Source organism: Sinocyclocheilus anshuiensis, unplaced genomic scaffold (assembly GCF_001515605.1).
Source record: "Sinocyclocheilus anshuiensis isolate Anshui unplaced genomic scaffold, SAMN03320099.WGS_v1.1 scaffold185, whole genome shotgun sequence".
Taxonomy (NCBI): Eukaryota; Metazoa; Chordata; class Actinopteri; order Cypriniformes; family Cyprinidae; genus Sinocyclocheilus; species Sinocyclocheilus anshuiensis.
The window spans coordinates 32,350-59,595 of record NW_015539887.1 but is presented as its reverse complement, the minus strand read 5'-3'; the positions used below and the strand labels follow the sequence as shown (position 1 = coordinate 59,595).

Genomic DNA, 27,246 nt, shown 5'->3' with positions numbered 1-27,246 from the left:
ACTTAAATAATTATTCGATGCTCCATCCGATTCCTTCTCCCCAGGCTCCACCTGGCGCTGCGTGGGATGTCTGTTTCATCCACTTATTTGAAATTTGAAACTTGTGTAACACCACACAGACATCATTGTTAGAAATACAGTTCATTTAGTGATTTCATGATTTAAAATTACCATTAAATATCAGCACAAGTCTCATTTCTGTTCACATTTTATTTCAAGTTTCCATATTTCCCAGACTCGCTTAACGTAACAGCTTGGGTGTAGTAGACCTACCAGAGGCTGCCTCTTTTTTATTTACATATACTGCATTAACTGAAAATAGTATTTTTCTTCTAATGTTTGTATCATTATATGTAGCAATAAATGGTGCATAATTTAGAGGTGAATATTGTTTAGTGCAAAAAAGACTCTATGTAATCTAACTTCCAAATCTATCTACAATATAATGCTGTATTCCAATCACTGCACCCAAACCCGGAAGATACTCTGAGTTTAAGTTAACCAATATACAGTAGCCTTCAACAGTTAGCTCTGGTCCTCAAATCTGTTTGGACAAGAGGTATATTCACAAGAGTGCTGATATAGAACCTGTATCAGCAGCACTGGAACTTTCACCATTTGACCAAGTGAAATTCAGAGCCAAATATCTATGATGGCAATAATAAATCAAGAGTTCTTTTGGAATGTCTTATAGTACCTGAAATCAGATTTAATTCATTAAGTTACATTATTTTAATGAATCCACTCAATGTTGTTAATAAGATTAACTTTATCTTTGTCATATCAAAATAATGTCATGAAGTAGTATTTATTAGCATCTTGTTTTTTTTATCCAGTGAACACCACATTTTGTCCATATTTTAGTTGATGTTTTGCTATTTGCACTTACTCGTTTTAAATGCATGACCTTTAAGCAGCTCATTTGATTAATTCTAACTCAATTCTTAATTGCTGAATTTAATTAATATTTCTTATAATCTGCTGGCAAGATTCTGAGTAGATATATTGTTATTATTTTATTTTATTTTTATGTAGTTTTTATTATTTTTATTAATTTTTTTACAGTGTAGAATTATAATTTTTATCCAGTTAAATTTTACATTTTGTTGCAGTTACAGTTGTATAACTAACTACATCTCAATATTAATATAATTAGAACTGACATAAAGAAGAGCACATGACTTTATCTCTGTCCACCGGGATATAATGTAGAGTCACCTTTATGTTCCTAAATGACTGTTCCCATAAAACTGAAAGAACGAATGGAATGGAAGTTTATAGGTTCTTATAAGATGACAGTATTAGCCATCTTTTTACAACATACCCGCACAACTAAGCAGGGTACAATAAATGTCACAATAACAAAACATTCAACTAGTCAGATTTAGTCATCAGTAGCAAGGAACTGAATGGGAAAAAAACAAAACCAAAAACCTCCAAAAAGAGGAATTTCATGTCTTAGCTATCTAGTAATTTAAACATTTGACAAAACACATGTAGTTTAGATTTGACCTAAATTGCATATAAAGAAACACAGTCATTGAAACACTACAAGATTAAATGTGATGTAGCCACCCCCAAATAGGTCAAACTTAATAACTAATAGTTAATTATTTAGATTTAATCAATAATTGCTATAAACAGAACAATATTCCATTGTAGATTGTAAGCATGTATGGTTTTGTATTTGGGCTCTAACAGAAACAGACAGCAGCACAGGCACGAAACAGCCACTGATAAATAATTAACAGAGATTGTATGTGTAATGTGTATAATACTCTTTACCCAACATGGCATACACCACTAATATAAAATGTATAACCTGCAACTTTATGCTGATAACAGAGGCTGTGAAGAAATGATTAAGAATGTGTAATTAAGCTTGTGTGGAGATGTGTTTTATAGTCAAAGAGTTGTAAATGCTCAAAGAACAGTTCAAGGTTCTAAAGCTTTAATGCAAGCCACCAGTTTTCTCTACAGCAGAAAATGTAAACTGTAAAGAACTACTCAAGTGCGTACACCCACCAGTAATCAAACACTTTATTCACACTTTCTCCTCAACAATTCCAAAGCAAACAAAATTTATATTTTCACACTAAAATGGTAAAGAATAAAGCAGTAGCAAGGACAGTGAAGTCCCCTCTTTGCACAGGCCTGAAGTACAGTACATCAGAACCAAGCCAAATCAATGCATCATATATCTTTCTGCTATTAATTTGGACTCTAGTTGTTAAAGCAGAAGCTAAACCAGCATTTTCGATCTGATGATTAGAAGTGCTTTTCAAGGAGCCTCTAGCTTTTATACACAGACCAAAACTTCACAGCACCTTGTATGGCTTGGGTTGATAACCATCAGCTCTCTTCCTCCTGATTCTGCAAATAGTTGTAAGGCTATGATCTATATACCTCAAAAACAGGAGTGTTTAAGCTCATTCACGATCTTGGCTCCTCAAGAACATGGTTATGTTTAGGGGAAATATATGACTCCACTAAAAAACAAAAAAGCTTCAATGCATTCAAACAAACAGTACTTAAACAAAAGTGGTGAAAGGAAAACATAGTCTGGAATTTTGCCGTGGTTTCCAGTGAGGATTTACAGTTATTTATACTGTATGAAATAGATCACAGTCTAAGTATCATAAACATTTGCAATATCGAGCAGCCAAAGTGAAAAGAAAACCAACCAAACGGAAACACATTCCCTTTCATGTTGTTTCACTTCAACTGTTAATTGTTATCAACAATAATGTGCCACAAATGGGTCTCTCACAGAAAACCTTTTTATCTTCTAGAAGGCATACTTTTCTTCAAATGTATTAATAACCTTTATGATAGCATTAATAACATCATTCAGAAACATCACATACAGGCTGTAACAGGCTGAAGAGGTAGGCCTCATCAGATCCTTGTAACTTCTTTATACTAACACAATATTTCACAACAAATAGCTAATTTGGAATTGGGAATGAGTCCAATTTTTCAAATAATCGATATTAGTGAATTTTTTTTGAAAATCTGGAAATAAGAAAAACTTTTTAAACATTTAATTGATTGAGTTGGTGGAGCATAAGCTTAAAAATTAATTTAAGTTTCATCAAACATGGGTTCATACTCCAAGTAAAAGTTGATTTAACCATTCTAAACAAATTAAGCACTTGTACCAAACTACAAGTAAATCAGTCGAGCAGCGTTGATGTCTTTTACTTCCTATAGAGAAAACACGGGCAGTGTTGCATGTCGATGATATCTTGTCATAAGTATCAAATGATCAAATATATTTGTGGGTTTTGGATTTTTGAAAACTAGTTAGCAAACTTTAACATTTAACAAACACCAAATCAACATTTTAAGGGATAGAGATTAAGTGCTATTGGGTAGTAAAAAAAACAAAAAACAGCAGCACTTCTGAACTAGAAACACGCCTTCTGAACTGAACATCTCTCTTTGGGTTCCAAAACCGTAATAACTGTCCAGCCTCTTCTCATTGGTTGATGTGATTTGGTCACATGGGAAGTAAATGGTCATCCCTTTCCTCTTGCTCTTCCCCAAGAGGTTCAGTACCCACGCCTCTATATGTGGGCGCTTCTTCTCTGTTGCCACGGGAACGACAGACAAAATTGCATCCGTCCTGTTAGGATAAAAAAAATATTTATTTGGTTCATAAAGAAAAAAAAAATGGACCAAAACAAGATAAACTGAGACAAATGTATATGCAATTATTATACTTACAGCAGATAAGTTGCCAATCTCTGACCAAAAGGCATAGTTAGGGAACTGTTCAACTCCCTTGGCTCCAACTACCAGTCGCTGATAGAGGAATCCACCAGTAAGATACACAGCCAGGCAGCAGAACACACTATGGAGAGCAAACAGGAACATGATTACATGTAAAGTATGACATTAATGTTGCTCCTTAACTGTCTCTAATGGTGTGTCGATCCCAGTGAGAATTTTGAAGCACTCACATAATAAGGATTATGGAGCCGGCACTGAGTTTGGATGGGATTACAGGACAGACTGCATTGGAGTCCAGCTCAAACAGGTAATAACAGTCCTGCTCCTTCTGATTGTCCTCCAAAACCACTGAAAATGCATTCTAAGAAAACACACACACACACACACACACACACACACACAAAAATTCATAAGAGCCAAGAAATAATTGCAGTTGAAATTATAAGATCGTTTTGGTTATTGTCAGGGTAAAATCTATCTTGCATACCTGAGATAATTATTTAGTTCCAACACGATAACGCACTAATGCTACTAACTCTGTTTATATGGTATCTAATTTTGCATTATTTTTAGCAACTATATATCATATACATGTGGATCAGATGTTGACAGAAATACAACAAATATTTGCAATGTTGGGGAAAATTACTTTTAAAAGTAATACATTACAATATTGCGTTACTCCCCAAAAAAGTAACTAATTGTATAATAAGTTACTTTTTATGGAAAGTAATTTGTAAAAAACCTGTTACACCAAAATTGAAATGAATAAGCCTGTTTTTATTAATTTTGAGAAATATTGGATCTGTTTTTGTGCAAGTGAGATGAGTAAATGCATGTTCACATTTAGTCTAGACCTATAGTGCTGTAAATATCATTTTTACACAGCACACAGAGCTGTCAGTCAATAAATGGGAAAACAAAGTAACTGGGCTTTATGTATTTGAAAAAGCAACTCAGATATTTTCTTGTAAATTAAAAAGCAATGTGTTACTTTACTAGTCACTTGAAAAAAGTAATCTGATTACGTAACTCACATTACTTGTAATGCATTACCTCCAACACTGGTTATGAGGATCAATGATATAACGCTTAATTCTTTCTTATCCAGATCTAATAATATATTAAAATGTACATGAAAAATAAATAAATGCATTTTTGTTTAATCATTATAGGGGTAGAGAGTAAAAAATGTCAATTGTCATTTCAAAAGCATTAAAAAGTTCATACCTTAGCACTCGTACTGCATGAAATCATAATCATGGCTCTTCTTGGCTCTTGTGAACAGTGGCTGTCATATTTATCTCCCCCCTCATAGAAGAGCAGAACCCAGTCACCTGCACCAAGAACAAAAGGAGAACTAAGGTAAAAAAAAAACCGAGTTAACAAGGCTTCCAGTGACACCTAGAAAAAGTTCTGTAATTTAGTCAAAACTGATGTGTTTTATTTTTATGTGGGTTGTATTTACAATGTTCTCTTGCAATGCATCCCTGCTAACTGCTACTATATAACTAAACTAAACAAAAGCCACAATCCACAGAAGAATCAGCAGACAATGAAAAGAAAAATTCAGTAGTCGTTATTATAAATTAACATTGATAACAACTGTTATAATATTCAAAGAGATACCAAAGACCGAAAGATAAATTCAGAAAAGTCCACCTGTAGCAAAAAGAAGCAAGCAAGGTTACATACTTCCTCTAATAGCTCGTGTTTGGTTGTAGTTCCCAATTCGAACCAGCTTTCCATCTTTTTTTTCTTGCTGCACAAGACCTGCATCCTTCATTCCGCCAGCATCTCCACACACCTGAAAAATATACAAATATCCCTCCCCCGGTCTTTCTGCGGTGAAGCTGTTCAGAGTGAATATGAAGACAGTTAACAAGACCAGCACAACCTGCAAACCGGACGAATGCTAGATTCACTTGAAACAAACCTGTCTTACTTTTGATTGGTGAGAGGCTCCAGTAAATTGAGCGCATTTTGCTCAGAATCGCTCCCTGAAATCAGCTTGCAGTTTTTTGTGAGGAACTCAGCTTGCACTCCAGCAAGAAGTACGAAAAGAGGAGTGATTATTCTCAGAGACAGCATCATGACTTTCACAGGTGACACCTGATGGGAAAAGGGCAACACATTAAAAAAAAAACTGATCAGTGAATTTATCCAATGATTGACTTACGCATGCACACAAAATGTGGGCAGTGTAACAGTAGCCTGACACAATATATGCATATAATACACATTTCATTATACAGACTCAGTATGCACAGAGTATTTTATGATTAGTGAAGAACCCTAGGACACAATTTAGACAAGCTGTGTCCTAATTCCTGGTTAATTCCAATAACATTTGGTATTTCATAACTCGCATTTTTGCTATTAGTTAGTAGTATACACTGCCATTTAAAAGTTTCATCAGTACGATTTTTAATGTTTTTTTAAAGAAGTTTCTTATGCTAAGGCTGTATCTATTTGATCAAAAATACAGAAAAAAAATTTTAATTTGTGAAACATTACTGCAATTTAAAATAGGCTAAGAGTTTTCTGTTTTAATACACTTTAAAACATAATTTATTCCTGTGAAACAAAGCTAAATTTTCAGCATCATTACTCCAGTCTTCAGTGTCACATGATCATTCAGGAATCATTCTAATATGCTGATTTATAATCAATGTTGGAAACAGTTGTGCTGCTTAATATTTTTGGGACCTGTAATACTTTTTTCATGATTCCTCGATAAACAAAAAGTTCAAAAGATCAGTGTTTATTGAAAATATAAATTGCTACAATATACAGTACTGTTGAAAAGTTTGGGGTCGGTACATTTTCTTTCTTTTTTTGTATAAAATCTATACTTTTTATTTACTTATCATTTTTATTTTGAATACATGCTGTTCTTTTTTAACTTTTTATTTATCAAATAATCAAAGAAAAAAGTATCACAGGTTCCAAAAAATATTAAGTAGCACACCAGTTTCAACACTGGTAATAAATCAGCATATTAGAAAGAAAATTTAACAAACTCTGTATTTTTGATCACATAAATACAGCCTTGATGAGCATAAGAGACTACATTAAATAACATAAAAAATCTTACCGATCCCAAACTTTTGAACGATTACTTCCTGAAACGTGAAATATTTTTGGTCAAAATTGCTTAGGATTTTAACCAAAGAAAAAAAAAAGGTGCACTCTGAAACGCCAAATGTGAAAGATCATCGCTGGTTCTTCAAATATAATAATGTTTTTTTTTTTAAGACAGATGCTGTTAATTTGAAAATAGAATTTTATCAAACTCGCTGAAAATGCTATTATTGTGCATGTTTACAAATTGATGCCAAAACTACAAAAGCCTGGTTGTAATGCCAAAAACGGTGTGATGTTTATTTTATATGACTGAAAAAGACAACACAAAAATTATACTGCATGGATCCAAGTTCAAGTAAGCAATGAAGCAAACGGTAATGAAGAACTTTAGTTAGGAAACCAGATAAACATGCTGCTAGCATAAGCTGTCATCTTTAAAATGCATGAAATGAAAGAAATGCACAAAGTGGATCACAAACGCACCTTTCAGAATTCCTATGACCGTGTTTACTGTAGATAAATACAAGTAAAGGTCTTAATTAGCTGTCTAGTTGTGTCCACCCAGCCTGGGGATCTTCTCTTTCCCAAACTGTCGCACTTATGTCTTTAAACAATACTTAACGGCATTACGTCGAAATATCCGGTGGTATCGATAAACACACATTGAATAAACAAGCTTCTGACTATATTCGCGTTAAAACGCTTGCATTATTCAAAAGGATTTAATGGTTTCTGTTCAAACGCGGAAGTGAACCTAAACGGGCGCCACATGTGACTGTGCAAAAGGCGGAAGCTGAAGTGCTGCACGTGAACATGGGATATTGAGTGCTGCTCAAACAAGTACAGTCAAAGAGTATAGAAAGATCTAGTTCATCTTCAAACAAGACGTGTTTTTCCTGATAAGCCAAAGTCAACTGTCCTGTTCGACGTGGAGTTTATCGTGCAAGTAAACCGCACGACAAAACGGCAAACGTTAATTAGTTGTTTCACTGCTACCTTTGTCTGAACGTGCATAGCTTACTTTCTGACCAAAGATCATTTGAAAACCACCAAGGCAATAATATTTTTTTCCCACAGTTTTATACACAGTGTTGGGGGTAACGCATTACAACTAACGCGAGTTACATAATCAGATTACTTTTTTCAAGTAACTAGTAAAGTAACGCATTACCTTTTCATTTACAAGAGAATATCTGAGTTACTTTTTCAAATAAGTAACGCAAGGTACTTTTTTTTTTCCAATTTATTGATTGACGGCTCTCCTGTCCCCATGTTGAGAGAAATCAGAAGATGTTACTGTAGATCTAAAATAAATATGAATATGCATTAATTCATCTCACTCACAAAAAAAAAACACACAGATTCAGTATTCCTCCAAATGAATAAAAATAATGCAACTCAGAATATGACGCGAACCTGCAATAATTAAATGTTAAACAGCACAAATATCCTTTATGTATTTAATCCCATTCTATTAACCAATGTCTTTGCTTCTGACCTTCGATGATCCAGTTCAACCATACTAATAAGCAAAAATTACTCTAGACAACATTTGTGTGTCTTTTTTTATTGCTGAAGTGTGTTGAAATTCCTTCTTCTGCATTCTACCGTACGGACGTAAATTTACATTTCCTTCAGCCTGAGGCTTATTCGTTTCACTTTTGGTGTGAAAAGGCTTTTATATTTGCCAAAAATAGAACTTTTTTATTTTAAAAACAAACAAGCAAGCCCTGTCCAGATTTAAAAAGTAACGCAAAAGTAACGTAACGCATTACTTTCCATAAAAAGTAACTACGTACCGTAATTAGTTACTTTTTTTATGGAGTAACGCAATATTGTAATGCATTACTTTTAAAAGTAACTTTCCCCAACACTGTTTATACATATTACTGTATGTATGTAAAGCTAATAATGTCTTTGTGGTGATAACTATTAGATATGTTTGGTAATATATAGATAATTATAACATAAAATTCCCACTTTTTTTATTTTAAACATTAGTCTATTTAAATTATTGTTCATTTCTAGATATTTGAGATCAAGAGATTTGACTCAAAGTTTTGTTTGACTAAAATTATGTTTGACATCCTAAAGTTGATGATCAACAGTTCAGGCTAAGCACCTATTTTCACTGACAAACTGTTGAAAAAGACAAGACAACAAACTGTTTGCAAGGGGTTTAGGCCCCAGTTTGTGCATATTTATTGGAAAATAACTGAACTGTTTTTCAGTCTCCAGCAGAGTTTGGTGAGATTCTTTATATAGCATAAGTTCTGTGTTTAAATACTGGTAGTCACATGAAGCGAAAATGTTAATTCAGTCAGTTCTTACATCAGCTTTGTATTAATAACAAAATAGGCTAATTTAAGTGCACTAGTTTTTGTGAGATGTGTTTTTATATTATATGCCAATATATTTTATATATGTTAGGGTGACCATACGTGCCATTTTCCCAGGACACGCGTCCTGGCCAGGATTTCTATATTGCCTAAAATATCTAGGTTTTGGCTTTGTTTGCATGTGCAGACCGATCGGTGTATGACATCAAAATACCATACAGACGGTTCCTTATGCTTTCAAAATGCTCTCGAGGTATTTTGATGTCATACACCGATCGGTCTGCACACGCAAACAAAGCCAAAACCTAGATATTTTAGGCAATATAGAAATCCTGGCCAGGACGCATCCTGGAAAAATGGCACGTATGGTCACCCTAATATATGTTCTCTTGCGGTGAGGTTTAGCTACTAGTTAGCTAACTAACCAAGGCCATGCTGCTAGCACTTCTTTTCTCCTTTTAGGATTTCAGGAAATCCTCTATCTTTGTAATTACATTTGAAATACCTGATTAGTTTACTGCAGTCTTCCTGAATTAGCCCTTTCTTGCCTGTCATACAATTAGAACATGCTTGTGGATGATTGATCATTTCTCCTAACCTTTGTCCAGGAGATTTCATTGATTGTGTCAGTTTTGTTTAGATTATTATGTTATACTTGTTTGCGTTCAGATAACAGCACACTCTGTAGTTAAGTTTGTTCAGATGGTTCAATATGAGGACCGGAAACTTGGCTATTTATATCAACAGACACTTTAGAAAATTATCAATTAAACTCAAGCATTTTGGATTACAAAGAAAATGCTTCATATTTCAAAATCTACAACCAATATTGCTTACTCATCACTTAAAAATATTTTGATTTTAAACTAAAAGTTTATACTAAAATACACAAAACTAAACTTGGAAAGGCTTTGTACAAAAAGAGAGAAAATGTGTAAAAGAGCAGATTTATAAAGTTTAAAAACGTGCATCATTGTTCAGTGTGTTTTCCAGTTTATCTTTCCTAATGTGCAAATGTGTCATGTGCTCCACTGTCTTTTACAGCTTTTTCTGAGAACTTTTGTGTTACATAAGCTGCAGACGACATTACTGTGTATGGACACACTCATAAATGTTCGCTCCTCCCCCTTTGCTGTCACTCTTTCTCATGTCTTTACCTTTTTATACAGTCTATGGTCTTTACCTTAGAGAACAGTCACACCCAGCATCTTCAACCACACCAATCACAGCACACATGTGAGCACTTCCTGTTTCTGTGAGAGAGAAGCATGCAGTGCCAGTGAGGGTGAGGTGAGTGAAAGGCTGAATTACTGGAACAAGCTGTAGCGCAATCACTGTGACTCTATTGAGTTTATGAGAAGTGAAGAAAAGCTGCGTGCGAGCTTGAAGGTTACTTCTTAGGCTCCTCTTTAAGACAGTGCTGGAGGGGGAAAGTATAAGGAAAACAGAAACAGAAGGGGGGGAGGAAGATAAGTGTCAATCTGTTCAAACTTGTTTGGGAATTTGAGAAGGGCGGGAGGAGGGGACGAGAGAGAGAGAGAGAAACAGAGAGAAAGAGAGGGAGGAACACTCTGAGAATCTTTTTACTTTGTTAAAACCTATTTTTGCTTATGTGAACACATTAAGTAGGACAGAGGCAGGCTGGATAATTAAATCAGAGTTTTCAGTAGAGCATTTATCACACTCAACTTTGGTTCTCTCAATGGGCAAACACTGATATGTGGAATGTCTGTGAGTTGTGCAATTCCTGCTAGCTTCACTTTGTCAAGAAAGCAAAGGAAAAGTTGGAGAGAGACAGAGAAGCGTCCCCCAAGACACTTCTCAGGTGAGTCCTCTGCATTATTCCCAAAACTTTTCATTCTTTCCTTTTTGTTGTAACTTTAGTAAACCAAACAGTTCTTGTAAACAAACATGTCCACATCGCAGGCAAATACTGCATTGTCATGCCTGAGAATATTAATCTGTTTATTCTATTCACCACAGTCATTTTCTTATGAATCTGTTCATGTTAATTTGTTGTGCATCATGATCATATAATTCATTACGTCTTGACATGAGTCAGCTATGTCGAAGACTTGCTCCTTCAACCTCTCTTAAATAGTGCTTCGGCTCTTCATAGGCATGAATTACTTGAAATGCCTCTGAACAAGATACAAGAATAGCATAGGGCAGTGGTTGTTTGAACTGCATTCTTTGTAAATTACTGAACTTTTTATTTTGCTGAACTGACAGACAGGCTGTATATCAACTGTATATATAATTTATCTTATGAGTTCTTATTAGTTGAATTGATTTGCAGGAGTGTTAAGAGATGTATATAAATAAAAAATATAAATGGCAATGTGTGTTATGCATACTAACAATATATTAGACTGATTTGAAGTGACTTGTTTGATGAGAAAAGTATATCTGTTGCGTTGCTGTTACTTATCTGGTGGAGTATAGTGCAAGAAACACCAAGGTCGTGGCTTCAGCTGTCTGGGAATAAAAATCTGATAAAATTCATACTTTGAATCCATTTAAGTCACTTCAGATAAGCATCTGCCAACTTAATTAATGTTAGACATTCAACTTGACACTTTTAAAAAAAAAAGTTTAAGTAACTGTTTAAGCTGCCAAGGCATATACCTGACATGTTTCAACAAGATACTCCAAAGTTTTAAAGATTTCCAAGAATATGTTTGAATGTTTTCCTCTTTGGAATATGAATTTTATATGGTTGATTGATTTATTGACTTTATTGATTGAATTTTGACTTTCCTTATAGGTTCTCTATGTTGCAATGGAAACCAGTCAAATTAATTGGGCCATCCAAGACACTGTGCAGATACAGTCCTCTTAAGGTGCACTAGACAGGTTGTCGATCAAGTGCAAACTGTGACCTGAGTCCTTGAGCTAATTGACAAAGGTGACCTGGGTGAAGAAGAGACTTGTAAACACCGAAAGATGGACAAAACAAGAGAAAAAGAAATGGAGCCAGACACGTGTGATAGGATTAGGGACAGGGAGAGATTTCTTGCAACCCGAAGAAGAGATGGAGAGATTGACTGGAGAGAAAGAGAGAGGCGGAGAAATGGAGATCGATGTGCAAATGGAAGCTCATCAGTGTCAGAGCAGGCTGAGTATGGAGATCGATACAATGAGAGGAGAAAAGGGGACACTTTTCCAAAGATGACAAAACCAAACAGAGTGAGAGACAGAAGGACACCACTTACAGACTATGAAAGAGAGCGTCACATGGGAAGACCAAAGGACATACTGTATGAAAAGGAAAGGAGGAGATACAGAGACATGGACATGCGGAGTGAAAGAGAAATTGCAAGAAACAGGGAGGAGCTGAGGAGAAATGAAATGAGAAGGCCCGTAAAGGAGGAGCCAGATAGACAGAGGGAACGAGACAGGGAGTTTGACTCAGGAATGAGAGATAGAAGGAGAGAAAGTTATCCAGGGGTCAGTGACCTTTCAGGCATGAGGGAAAGAGAGACAGACAGAGACAGAGAAAGACATCGACAAAGAGAAAGAGAGGGCAGATATTATCCTCGGCTCATGGAAAGAGAGACAGAGAGCTTTTCAGACAGGGAAAGGAGGACTGATAGACAAAGAGATGGAGAGAGTTCTAGGAAAAGAGATACAAAAAGCGAAGGAGACAGTGATGGAGACAGGGGTAAGGAAAGGACGAGAGAAGAAGATGCTACACATAGACACAAACTCTACAAGAGTGAAGGAGACAGTGATGCAGAGCGAAGGGCAGACAAAGTTAGAGAGAGAGAGAGACGTAGAGAGAGAGAAGCCGAAAGATGGCGAGACAAGGCAGTAAGAGGAAGAGATTACCGAGAGACGGGTTACCATGATCCAAAAGTAGAAAATTCAGAACGACTCAAAGAGACAGATAAACCAAGAGATAGAACGAGAGACTCCAAAGACAAAAGAATGGACAGAGATTACTTATACACAACTGAAAGAGGAAGGTGTAGGGATGGAGAAAGGATAAGAGATAGGGATAGGTATTCTGAAAAAGAGATTGAAGAGAGGGAGAGGCGGGTAAAAGAGTACAAAGAGACAGGGAGAAGTAAGATGGAGAATAGTGGAGAGCTGATTTCAGGAAGTGATATTGAGAATGAAAAAAGGAGGACAATGAGAGAGAACCTTGAGGACAGAGACAGAGAAAACACATCTGAGATTGATAAAGAAAGACTGGAGGAAAGAACAGAGGAAGAGCAGGAAGTAAGGATTACACCGAGGGAAGAAGAGAAGAGTGAAAGCTTTGCTGCTGAGGAAGCAGTTACAAAGAAACCTAAGAACAGGATAAGGAAAATGTGGCTGGAACCTCGAAGTGAGAGAAAAGAATCTTGTTTAAAAGAGGACACAGAGAGAGAGAGAGAAAGAGAGAGGTACATCCAAAGATACAAAGAAAGCATGACAACAGGGAATGAAGAAGAGCCTGAGAGAAGGAAACCAAGCAAGAGCAAATGTCTTGAGGACAAGTATAGAGAACTTGAAAGGGCTGGAGAGTTCATGAGGGATGTGGACGTAGAAAGGGAGGAGAAGAGGATGGAAGGGGACATGGCTTATGATAAAGAAGCCATAGAATCAGAGTGGCAGATGGAAAGAGAGAATGTGGCCGATAACTTGGAAGAAAATGATAGAGATGAACAGAGAAGCAATAATAGATATGACTACTTGGAGAATGAGGAAGGAAGTGAGGGAGAATCGGAAGCAGAGAAGAACAGAATGATGTCAGCAGATGACGGATTTGTAACAGTCTCCAGTGGAGGGGATGATGCGGAGGAAGAGGATTTTGAAGACTGCAAAGAATTCTGGGAAGGTGGAGTTCCCAAAGCTATCTCTGGACACTCAGGAACTACAGAGGACACAGAAAATGGAGCAAATGAAGCTCCAAAAGGACCCTTAAGAGTCTTTTGTGTGATTGGTCAGACCCATCCCACGTCACAAACCAATGAGAATTCATATGCACATCCTACTGTTGAAGAGGCAGCCAATCAGCATTCATGTCATAACATGGGCACTCAAGGTGAAATGAGCATAAATGAAGCATTTGAAAAGGTTGAACACTGTGAACAGGACATTGAAAGAGCAATGGCTGACCTCAGTCTTTGTCCTAATGAGGACAAAGGGGAGGGAGCAGGGAGTAATGACCAGACAACAGAGGGCGTAACATCACTGGAAGGCCAAATGATTCCTCCCAGTGAGCGATCAGAACAAGACACCCAACTCTTCCTACCAGAGCCTTCTGAAACTTCAGGGCCATCCAAGGATAATGGTCATGGGGGAACAGAGACTCATAGTGAAGACACAATACAAAGAGGAGCAAAAGAACCTACCGGAGACCCAGTGGAGCATTCTGGTTCTGATGAGACATGGAGCACATCTGAGGAACGAAAGCGATGCTCTACTGCTCCTCACCTTAGTTGGGCCAAGAACGTGGTGAGAGAGATCCTGGGTCGAAAGTCGGTGGACACAGAAAATGCAAGAGGTAGTGTGACACACATAGACACGCAAACCAACACACAAACAGAGGGTGAGAGAGAAATGGACGAATCAAGGAAAGAGGAAGAAATAATAGAGGGAGGAGAAGAACAACAGGGAGGGATGGAGAGAGAGTTGAATGCGAACCGTGACTGGCTGGATCCTAGTTCTAACCAGCACACGGTTTCCTCAGAAGGAGAGGCAGAGGGGAAGGTAGAAGAAGTGTCTAAGAAGAAAGAGAGTAAAGAGGAAGTTGTTCTAAGCTCTAGTAGTTTTCGAGATTTGGGGAATGAGGCTCGCACGAGGAGGCGAGGGTTTCGAAAGTCAGCGGAGAAAACCAAAGAAGAGGAAGAGGTTGAGGAAGAGGAAGAGGGAGTTGGAAGGGACCGCAGGACGAGAATATTCAACAAATCAGGTGAGAGAAAGACTAACATAAGAAGGCTGACTTGGATATTCAGTGACCCACTTGCTCCCACTCATGTGAGGAGATCTAAATGTGTCTTGAGATGTCTGTTGAACCTATTCTATCAAATTGAATATACCAGTGGTATAATGTCATGTAGAGAGGCTAAATGTGCTTACGCAAGAATGTAACACAGAAATCCATGAGTCATCTTCCCCTAAATAAGTGTCAATATGGGCATTAAAATGGTTTATTTTCCTGTCATTTAATTGAGTGTTCCTAACATTTGAACAGTAATAAGCAGTTAAAACTATTCACTGACAGCCTTGTGGCAGTTATGTTGGGACTGTGAGATCCTTATTTATAACCTCAGCGATGGAATAACATTAAAAATGTTTATGAATATGCAATTATTCGCTCTACCTCATAAGCAACTTTCTTTACCCACACCAAGGCCCTTCAGGCCAATGGCAGGGCCTTATAAACCGTATGGTAAATTGAGCATGTGACAGTGTTTTGAATAGCATGGATGAAAAGTTCCACCCTACATTTTCTCTTGTTGTAAATACTATTTTTCTATTTAATCTGATACAATTGGGTCCCGAATGGTGTTTTATGTTCAAATGGATTGCTGGTGACTGTAGACACTTTAAAGAATGAGAGCATGATACACCCCAGCGATTTCAGTTTTCATTCATATTGACTGGGTCAGACATAATTAGTCAATGATGGATCTAATGCCAACAGAAAAATATAAATAATATTCTAAACAGTCCTAAAATTGTTTGTTTACCTTTTTATAGTAATATAGGACAGTAAATATTTCAATCAAAAAGTTTTTTTTTTTTAAAGAGACCCATTCTTAGGACTTTAAAGAAATCTGAAACCACACAAACAGTAGACTTTAGGTTCTCATACCGCAGGAGTAACTAATAATGTATTCCCCAGCATTTTTTTTTTGGGGTAGTCTCATTTTAAAAGACTGGAAGCTCCAGAGGGCTCCTGAGGATTCTTGTGGGGGTTGGAGTCATGACCACTGAAGACTCTTTAAACAGCAGCATTTCTTGGAAGAGACAGAATTTTGAGCTGCCAGATTTCCTTTGTTTCACAAACTAAACCGTTCTCATTCATTCATAACAAGTCCTCCCCCAGTACACGTTCCTGTTTTTTCCCCCTTCATATTTCTCATTGCATTAGGGTTATTTTTATTTATTGCCACATTTTCTTGAGAGCTATTGAGTTGCTCATACCCAGAGGTCTTACAGTCTAGTCTATCTTTTCAGTTATTCACTGGAAAGCTTGAGGCAGTTCCCATGTGTACAGCTATGTAGAATCATCCCCATCTCTTTTGCTTGAGATGGAGTGTTACTGGATTTAGGCTGCTTAAATTCTCATCTTATCTTGGTTAAGGGAAGCTTAAGGTGCTAAAAAACAACATTGTGATGTGTGCTGATTTCTCTGTGTTTTGGTTTGTATAGATGATAAAGAGGACGAATTATGTTCTACCTGGAGTGAAATGGATCTAAGGTAGGAGAACATGTATACTGCATGTATAAACATTCCCATATTGTGTCCCTCATTAAAAATGTTTTCCATGTAAAGGAGTTAATTGTAATTTTGATAAACGTTTAAATCATGTACACTTACATGAGATGACAACTCCAGGTGTGTCTGCCAAGCTTAATAAAAGCTGTTCTTATTTTACATAGAGCAGGTGGGTAGATATTTTTGGAGGAATGAGGCTGACTATGAATAGTAAATTTCTTCAGTGGTGTCCTTAACTGAAAACTACTGTGTTTGTTTGATACTGCAGGCACACTGGTTCAAATGACATATTAGACAGCTCAATTTATGCTCTATGATTCCCATTTATAATGTGCTAATATCTAAATTCGTGCATTTTTTGGACATCTAATATTGTTCAGTTGAAAATTTAACAATATCAATCTTACAATCTTACAAATGACCATTATATCACAGATGTCCTTTGCTGTTTCTCTCTCTCTCCTTCTTACTTTTAGGAAACTTGGGAGGACAAGAAAGAGGAATTCGAAATTCTTTAGTAAGTCTCTGTATTGTCTTTATCTGTCTTGATCTTTACATGGACATGGCTATATAACCAAAGACTATAGGAACTTTGCTCTAACAGATTACAAATAAATATTTCTGTTTAACGTCTTCAAAATCCATTAAAACATTACTAAGACACATACAATTCCCAGTCATACAAATCCCAATTTCACACACACCCTTATGTATACATGGTAGTGTACATAATATGATTGTAACTGGCTGTAAAATATAGGAAATACATGGGTGGTTACAGTTCAGATGTTGAGAGCAGGGAAAGTTTTGTCATTCCTGACTATGCTTACTTTGCTAGTCCTCCAGGCAAAGAACAAGTTTGTGCTTGCACATCACTTGGAACTGCAGATAAACAGTTGCAAATTCTCACTTAGTATTAAAAACGCTTTCTTGGATGTTCCTGCTTGTACATCTTTTTTTGCCCTGTTCAATCACTGACCTGCTGTGCTTGTTTGCTTTCTATGTCATTCTGACTTGATCTCTGTCTGACCTGGTGGATCATAGACAGGTTTAGCCTTTTTTCTGCTCTTTTTGCTGTATCTAACAAATTCATTTATATCAGTGTATAAGGTATGATTATATGCATTTAGCATTGATTTTCTTTGTGTTCTGATGAGGGTCGTGGACAACAGAAAAAAAAACAATGCTAAATCTAAATGCAATTAAACAAGTTATGCATAGTTACTATGTATGCATAATGCATAGTAAACTTCTCATAAGTATTTGTTGGTTTTTAAGCAAATTTAGCTGTTTTTTTTGGGGCAGATTAGCCAAATTAGGCTGATAATAGCATAGACAAGTTGCATGCCATGCACTTATTCTTAAAAACCATGAACAAACCATAAAGGTAAAAGAAAATATGACCCAGGCTACATTAAATACGGGATCACGTGCAGTGAGAGTAAACATGGTTGGTTTCTGCCAACCACAAAGTGTTTTATACAAATTATTGTTTGCTTATGTAGTTCCTCCAGCTAATATTAATGTCAGTGCTTGATTTCAAGGACATGTGTTTATTTTTTTTTGATAAACAATTTTGGTTCCTTGTATCCAATGTAAAATCTGGGTCCAATTGAGAAGCACAGCTCTAGAACCATAGCAGTGATTTTGTCTTTCTCTTGCAGACTCTCAGTTGTATCAGGAGTACAGTGAGGTGGTCCAGAACAGAGAGATTCTGCTGTCTCATTCTGATTCTCTATCAATAAGTTCATCTTCCTCTCCAAATCATTCCCCTAAGTTATCACGCAGACCTCTCCCACCTCTCCCTCAAGTCCTCCAATACCCTCACACTCTGTCCCAAACCAACTTCTTTAAAAGTCTGAATGTGCCTCAGCAATCCATAAACAGACCCCCGTCCCCTCGCCTGTCCATCTCTCCTTCCTCACCCACACTGTGGCAGGATCTCCCCGGAGTGAGGAGCAGCCTAGAGTTGGAGGAACTTACTGAGGATGAGAGACGCCTGCAGGAGGTAGAATTATTAGATCAGTATCCCCTACTAAACATTAAAAGTGGCTCAAGTCGTAAACTTAAAAATGTATGATACATGTCATTGTACTAGATAATAACATTCCAAACCAAGTGTGATTTATTTGAAAGAAAAACAGCTCAAGCTCACTTTGCAACAAAACACTTCACAAGGATAAAACTATTAACTAACTTGAGGGGAACTAACATATCGTACATTTACTAAAAAGGATCTTTGTGGTTGGAAGTAATTGTCAAAATGTGAAAAGTGAAGTTAGAAAAGGTCTAACACTTGTTAACAGAAAAGTACGTTGAATCCACTTTGATATTTTGTTATTAAATTAAATGACATTTTTAAGTTTGGCTTAAGTGCCCACTGTTTTCACAGTACGCATTATTGCATTATGGCTGTATTTACTGTACACATTCAGGTAATTGTGTAAGAAGGTTTTCCAATAAGTTGTAAAGTCACATTGCAAGATATAATACCACAATTGGGAAACACATATGCAATTATAAGAATATGAGACTAAAGTAAATGTAAACAATTAAAAGAAACAAATTCATAAATGCAAGATTTAAATCACATTTTGTGATAAAAAATGACATAATGTAACAGAGTGACATATAAAACCACAATTGAGAGAAATATAAAGTCTCAGTTGCAGGTAACAGTCCTCTCTGCAAGATTTAGCTTGTTTCGAGATATAAAGGAACACTGTAACTGATTGTAATTGTGTAAAATAGTCAACAGTTTTATATATATAATGTTACAGTTACCTTTAATTTTTAACTCTGAGACAGAAACAGGATTTCATGGTACATTGCAGTACTAATATGTATGAATTATCTTGCAACAAAATAGGTGTTTCAAAAGATATTTGCTTTTATTAGTAACGATAGCAACATGAAGAGTCTCTGTCTTTTTCAGGTGAGGTTTGAGGTCGTGACCTCTGAAGCGTCATGCTGCCGCAGTTTGGACATCGTAGTGGAGAACTTTGTCATGTCCAAACAGCTCAACGTTATCCTGTCTTCACAAGACAAAAACTGGCTGTTTTCCAGGCTAAATGATGTTAGAGCCATCAGTCACAGGTTAGAATCATGTCATTAAATTAACCGAATTACTGAAGATAAATACATTGGAGTTTTGATGTTAGTTTTTTAGATCGCTACATATACTATGTGTGCGGCTGACATCATAAGACATAACTTTCAGACTCCCTAAATGTGTATGAATTCATCTTGGAGTCAGTTCTCAAATCTGAATTACGTCACTAATATATGCTTTTTTTCACTTAGCTTTCTGTCTCAGCTGGAAGAAGCAGTGGAGAAGGACATTATGCGCTTTACCATCTGTGACATCATTATCAAACACTGTCCACGATTCAGAAATGTGTATGTGCCATACCTTACCAACCAATCATATCAGGACAAGACATATCAAAGATTGATGTGAGTATTTGTTTGCACCGATCTGAAGTGGGAAATGTGCTTTTCCTGTTTTATTTTTGTCCATGTGATTTCTTTTGGATTCATTCCACCATCTCTCATAGGGACGAGAGTCATGAATTCCGTAGAGTTGTGGAAAAGTTGGAGCGTAACCCGGTTTGTCAACGACTGCCTCTACGGTCTTTCCTCATTTTGCCATTTCAAAGAATCACACGCCTCAAATTGCTTGTGCAGGTACTGTCTTCCTTGGTCCTGTTTAATTCTGCCTCTCACATTTCTTGATGACACATTCCCTAATTTTGCAGGAAATGCCATGACTCATGCTTGCTAGGAGCACGTGATTTCCCCTGCCTTCTTCGTATATGCTATATTAACATGATATTAGATGCCATCCATCTCCTGTCACAAAGAATATGGCATGCTGCATTTCTAAATGCCCTCTTTTCTCTTGTGTTTGTTGGTAGAATATTGTAAAGAGAACTGCTCCGAAAACCAAGGATGAAGCACAGGCCATTAAGGCCATGAAACTACTTGAGAAGGTTAGACTCTTTATGTACTTGGAACAATGTAGTTATGTCACCCACATCTCTGCATTGGAATTTCTTACCAGTTTTCTTTCTCACCACTGTCCCATGTTTCCTTGCTTCTTAACAGATGATCCAGGACGGTAATGAAAGTATCTCTCAAATGAAGAACATTGAGTCACTTGTGACCCTCAATGCCAAAGTTGACTTTGAGTGCAGGGTGAGCATGACATGTTTGGGAACCTAATTTGTACTGTATGCCATCTGAATAATAGTCAGAATGTACAATGACTTATTTTGTGTCTCTTAGACTCTTCCATTGATCAGTCAGTCCCGCAGACTGGTACGAGAGGGACCTGTGACTGAACTGAGAGACTTTTCTCTGAAAGACAGGGAAGAAGAGAGAAATGTTTATATGCACCTTTTCAATGACTATCTCCTGGTCTCTTTGCGGAAAGAGTACGTTTGGCTTTCTTTAACATCCATACTTCAATTGTCATTCTTAGTCTTTGAGAAGTGAAATCAGGCTTTTCATGTTTAATGCAAATGATATCTTATGTTTTATGGTGCAATTAACGCTTAACTTCCTGTTTGCAGAGGGGGTAGGTTTACAGTTATCGATCATGCACCTGTGTCAGAGCTGCGGGTTGAGAACTGCAGGTTTAAACTGCATTCCTTACAAAAAAACCTGTTCCATCTGCACATGCCACAAAAGGCCCTGCTCTTGCGGACAGATACCCAGTAAGTATGTCATTGTGTATGTCTATTATGAGAGAGAAGCTGATGCTATCTTGTAAACATGCAATGGCTGCCACGTGTGCATGCCTGTGAAGTCCTCATCCCTGTAGGGCAGGAACGTCCAGTCTTACTCCTGGAGGGCCAACTTCCAATAGTTTATATGAGTTACTCCTGAATTAGCTCTTTAGTATCTCTTCCCCCCAAGAGCGGGATTGGACACCCCTGCTGTACTGCAGAGTTGGGTAAATTACTTACAAATTGTAATCCGTTATTGATTCCAAATTACATGACACAAATTTTGGTTAGTAACGTAATCCATTAAATTACACATTTTAGGTTATATAATCAGACTACTTTTAGATTACTTTCAGATTAATTTTGTTTTGACCTATCTCATTTTTCATCTTGAACCGTATTGTACCATATTGATAAAAAAAATACAAAGAGTAAGAAAATATATTCCATTTGTTATTATCAACAACATGAAGTGCATTAAACATATTACGCCATGGTTTCCCAAACTGGGTTTGTGAAGGAACTGTAGGGGGTTTATGTGTAGGGGGTTTATGAGTTCAATGAAAAGCTAATAATTAATTAAATCATAAAAATGAAATTTAAAAAAATAATAATTTTAAAATGAATCAAAATAGAACACTTGCTTAAAATTTTTTATATTTTGTTTACCTGCATGTCATGTAACTATAACCAACGTCAGAGAACCATGAACATGCAAATGTGATACTTCATTATTAAAATATTTATTTTAAAATCTCGGGTACTTTATATAAAAATACTGTATATTAGGTGAACAGATGACAAAAAAAGTTGTGATTTTGTGCATTTTAATGCATTTGCAAGACAAAAAAAAAAAAGTAATACATGATAAAATAACTGAGTGATAATTCAAATAAAAATTAATGTGCTCATCAGAAGTTGATGCAACGTTGAAACACTTCTTAAACCTGGTCAAATGCTGTGTAGCCACCTGACTAATGACTGGTCTCTGTGTGAATGTCCACAAAACTGGAAGACTTTCTGAGTGTATATAAGCGGCAGGCTATTTTAAAAAGGACAATTTAAAAGATGGAAAAAAAGGAATTAGGGAGAATCAATCAATTATGAATAAATTATTGCTATTGTGTAAATAATATGTAATCATGTAGCTGTAGTCTGATTATGAGTATTTTAAAATGTAATCTAATTACAAGTCATTAATTTGGAATCTGATTACGTGATCCAGATTGCATGTAATCAGTTGCTACCCAGCTCTGCTGTAGTGTTTCCATATTTGCAACTTTGTCACATATTGGACAGCATAAATTCAGTTCGGTCCAGCAATCTTGTGTTTTGCAATCTGGTAGTGCAGAATATTGCGTTAAATTAATCTGTACCCATCTTTCCTTTTCTATCATCTCTCAGAGCCAATAAATTGCGCTGGATATCAGCGCTCTCACGTCCTTATCCTGAGATTGACTTCAGTGCAGTTCAGGGTATGTGCGCTTCCTGCTTTAAAAGAAACTGCAATGTCAAAGTAAATATTCTAATGCTAGTAATTTAACATGCTCTCTTTTTCCATTTGCAGACATTTCACAAGTGCAGTGCATCAGAGCATTTGTTGCCCAGCAACCAGATGAGCTAAGTTTAGAGAAAGCTGATGTTCTGTTAGTTCACCAGCAGAGTAGTGATGGTAAGTTAAATCTAATCACATGAACACAAGAAAAAGATCTTTAACCACAAGGTTAAGAACAGTGCTAAGAACTATGCCACTGCTTCCAGGAAAGCCAAGGTTTGTTCACATGTTAGGAATCACATTTGCCCAGGGGCGCCCAATCCTGTTCCTGGAGATCTTACCTACCTCCAGAATTCAGATCCAACTCTGATTCAGCACACTTGTCTGTAATTATCAAGAGCTCCTGCATATCTTAATTAACTTGTTCAGTTGTCTTAGCCTAAAAAACCACCCGGACCAATATAAACAAGTAGTCACCTTATAAAGTAGAACCTATGTTGGCCTTTATTTATAGTACATTTATTGTTTGTCTAGTTTAGCCCAAGTTTAGACCAAGCCCACATTCACTAGAGATCTAAGGGATATGTGGTAGACTAGAAATATAACAACCCGTTAACGCCCATCTTATGAGACTCCTCTCCATTGTTAATGCAACATACAATGAAAGAGTTCTTGGAGAACTTGTGTGGGTAGATCAAGATGGTGTTGTACTGGTATTCTGCAGTGTAACAAAAAGGGAGATACGACGCTAGGATAGGACAGAGATAGTCCCGGAATTCCAACCTGATTCAAGAACCTCCTACAGCTTCCCAAGTTTTAACAAAGTATAACAGTAATAATAATTTGCACGGTTTGATGTGATATAAGCTAACTGATCGTTAAGATTAATCACCATTGTAGCGCAATTGTAATGCTTTTCCCTCAGTTGGTCAGAACAAAAGTGTCAGACTTGTTACTTGTTTAGATGACAATATACAGTGAAAATTCTTATTTAGGTCATATATTGCTAGACGTAGGCTAGAATCTGTGATTCCCAAGTACAGTATCCACACCGGTGCGGTGACTGACAGCCACACATACTCCTCAAAACATTAGATTCATCCGCGCTGGAGCTGTGCCGACGCACAAACCACGTTTAAGAAAATAATTCCACAAATAACTGCAATTGCAGGTTTTAAACAGAGATGGCGACAAAGAGGCAAAACTTACGGACTGCAGCTTTAAAACTTCATAAATCGTAATCTCTAGCTTCCGCTAACTGTTGTTGTTGTTGTGCGCGCGTTCCCAAGAGCGTGGCGTTCCAGCGGATGACATAGGCGTAGCGTAAGCTCCGGTTAGGATATGCTTGAATCAGGAGTGTTTGATTAAGGAGACATACAAAATGTTCAGTGTTGCGGATTCTCCAGGTCCAGATTTGGAAACCCCAGATCTAGGTCAGTGCTTTTCAAACCTGTCCTGGGGACCCCCAACAACTACTGCACATTTTGTATGTCTTCCTCACAGGTCACACCAAGTTAAAGTATCGCAGACTCTACTAATGAGCCGATGAGTTGAATTAGGTGCGTTAAATAAGGGAGACATACAAAATATGCAGTGGTTGGGGTCCCCAGGAAAGGTTTGAGAAGCACTGATTTAGGTCACTAGAACAGGAATGTCCAATCTTGCTTCTAGAGGGCCACCTTACTGCAAAAATTAGCTCCAACACACCTGCCTGGAAGCTTCTTGTGATCCTTAAGACCTAGATTAGCTAGTTCTGGTGTGCTTAATTAGGGCTGGAGCTAATCTCTGCTGGAAGGTGGCCCTCCAGGAGCAGGATTGGACTCTACCGTTGTAGAATGTATGGTGAAAGTCAGAAGCAGTTGGATTTGGCTCTAAATCCCTAGAGAGGGTTCTTCTGTCATCAGATGTGAAATTCATGTGACTCATTCAAGGTTAAGAACAATATTTGGGATGGCTGTTCCAGCTGCACCTGGATAGACTCTGTATTCCTTATTTGGACCAGTATTATTAACAATGCACACATAGAGATTTTTAAGACTGATATAACCATTCTTTCATGACTAGGGCATTCCTAGTTACCACAGTTTATGTAAACAGGCATATTTTCCCACACACTGTATATGATTGTATTACTAATGAGTTGTCATCATAGTACTGATAAATGAACTCCACTGAGCATATTCTATATGTCTGTTCTCAGGAACAGTTCAACAAGTTCCTAGTCAACAAAGCAAGTTCCTAGTAGATACTAACGTTGTTTTGTCACAAGCAGAATTCAAGAATTGCTAATGGATGTTTTTACAAACTCCATTTATGATTCTCTCCTTTTTATTCAGGCTGGGTGGAAGGAACTCGTCTGTCAGACAGACAACGTGGTTGGGCCCCTGAGTCTCATCTGGAGACAATAGTCAGTGACAAAGCAAGAAAGCGCAATCTGCTGGACACCATGAAAATTGCTTCAGCTGCAATGTGAAGCAATATGTATTGCCTTCAATGTTCTCAGGTGGACTTTTTCAATTACAATTTTTTAGTATTACTTTAAAGCCTTCAAGAACTTTAAGGATTTATGTCTCAACTTCATGGGAAGTTTCTATTTATTTTGTGTATACACTCAAGCTGATAAGGGTGATGTGGGTGTTATGGCCTCACCCATGTCAGGGTACTACTCCACACCCTGCAAAAGGGTCTGGCAAGATGCTGAATTACAGCAACTGAACTTCTTAGATACCTTATGGACATTGACGGACTTTGCAAATGGCACAAATGCATCCATATGCAGTACCTGCTCCAAATGAGTATCTATGCAGCTTCCATAGTGTTTCTATAAGACTTTCTTCAAATTTGGAAGTGGGGAGTCATTCATGGGCAGAGATTTGGACTACAGTCTGTTGTCCTCAATCTGAGCAAGCCGTCTCACTGAGGAACCACGACAGCTGGATATAAGACATAAGCTGGATCTAAGTTGGCGTCTAACGCTGAATACTGCACCAAAACTACTTGTTCTGTTATTTATAAACATCAGATCCCCTTCAGCGTGGAATATAAATGCTGTCGGACTGCAGCCTGATGGGAATACAGTTTGAAGAGTTGTTGGTGTGCTCTAGGACACAAGATGCAAAAGGACAAATTATTAATAGCTGTGAAAAACAGTGGACTTTAGCAAAGTGCAAATTTTATTTAGGATCAAGAATTACGGATGCCTACTTTTTAAGACCAAAAAGTGTACAATACCCAAGGTTGTCTACAATGTACATAATATAGGTTTTTAACATAAAAGCTAAAAGTATTATTTTTCATGGAGTAATTCCATCTCTGCTTCCTGTTCAAACTGATTAGCATATAACTGTAATATGCCTTAAAAATAAACAGATAATTAGTTTCCTGAAAGAACATTTCATGGTTTAGCAGATGGGGTTTTTAGTCTTATCAAGTGCACTTTGAAGAATTATGGGAAGGCCATTAGGTAGCAAGAGCTTAAGAAAGAAGAATCGGAATGAAAGAGTAAAGTGGCACAGGATTCAGTAGGAAATCAAATGCTTTAGTGTGATTTACAATACGAAGAATCAATGAACATTTCATTAATGTTTCTTTAAGTATGACAAAAAAGACCAGACTATATAAACAGCTTCTTGGCTATATGGAAATTTAAAAAAAAACAACAGTGGAAAATGGTTTTGTGATCAACTAAACTGTACTTGAAATATTCACAAATGATTGGTTCCTGAGGTGAAACTGAAATCTACTTGAGCCCTGACCCGTAAACAATAGTAGCAGACAGGAAAATTACATTAAAAAGTACAAGATAATGCAAATACAGTAACACTTCACAATTAGGTTCAATTTGTTAACATTAGTTAATGTATTAGGTATCATGAACTAACAAAATAAAATAATTTTAAGAATTAATTTAGGTTAGTGTTCATTTCTACATATACTAATAAATTTTTAGAATTTCAAGATTTATAAATAATGTATTACCCTAGTAAAAAAAAAGTGATGTTTAAAATACATTCATTTCATTCTTAGTATAGTTCAAATCTATTAACATATTTACTGACACATTGTTCGAGACTTAGTGATATAAACATTTGAATTAAACTTTATTTTGCGTACTACTTGTGCACAATGCACATTTTTTTAATATTAAGCCTAAAATGTGTTTTAATGTCACAACTGTTGAGGATTGTATGATCTTTGAATAATATTGGTCTTTAAATGTAAGATATTTAAAGTGTACCTAAAGTATACTTGCAACAGTTCCACTTTAGCACAGTCAGTACTTCAGTATATCTTTAGTAAGACATCAGCACTACTTCCGGACAATTAAAGTTCATTAAGTACAAAATTAGTTGTTCCGATTCAGCAGACTTTAAGTGTATCGGTTTAGTATACCGTAAGTACAATTGCAGGATATTTTTTATTAAG

At 36.7% G+C, this 27,246-nt stretch overlaps 2 protein-coding genes across 3 annotated transcripts; one reads left to right on the top strand and one right to left on the bottom strand.

Annotated features, from left to right (window-relative positions):
* Positions 1-2,020: 2,020 nt before the first annotated feature.
* LOC107685512 (cation-dependent mannose-6-phosphate receptor-like) lies at positions 2,021-7,623 on the bottom strand. Its single transcript, XM_016482104.1, has 7 exons — positions 7,306-7,623; positions 5,681-5,847; positions 5,431-5,588; positions 4,966-5,072; positions 3,966-4,096; positions 3,730-3,856; positions 2,021-3,628 (listed from the first exon to the last, which is right to left on the bottom strand). The coding sequence occupies exons 2-7, from the start codon at positions 5,827-5,829 to the stop codon at positions 3,503-3,505; spliced, it is 798 nt and encodes a 265-aa protein (XP_016337590.1). The 5' UTR covers positions 5,830-5,847; positions 7,306-7,623; the 3' UTR covers positions 2,021-3,502.
* A 2,786-nt stretch (positions 7,624-10,409) lies between these two features.
* LOC107685510 (trichohyalin-like) lies at positions 10,410-26,467 on the top strand. Of its 2 annotated transcripts, none has more exons than XM_016482103.1 (15): positions 10,410-10,986; positions 11,929-14,655; positions 16,530-16,578; positions 17,073-17,113; positions 18,261-18,604; positions 19,532-19,692; positions 19,900-20,052; positions 20,154-20,283; positions 20,514-20,588; positions 20,704-20,793; positions 20,884-21,032; positions 21,171-21,314; positions 22,731-22,801; positions 22,894-22,998; positions 25,158-26,467. In XM_016482103.1, exons 2-15 carry the CDS (start codon positions 12,108-12,110, stop codon positions 25,292-25,294), a joined length of 4,197 nt encoding a protein of 1,398 aa, XP_016337589.1. In that variant the 5' UTR covers positions 10,410-10,986; positions 11,929-12,107; the 3' UTR covers positions 25,295-26,467. The 2 variants fall into 2 exon arrangements, with proteins under 2 accessions (XP_016337589.1, XP_016337588.1); XM_016482102.1 differs by having other exon boundaries at positions 11,929-15,063.
* The last annotated feature ends 779 nt before the right edge of the window (positions 26,468-27,246 follow it).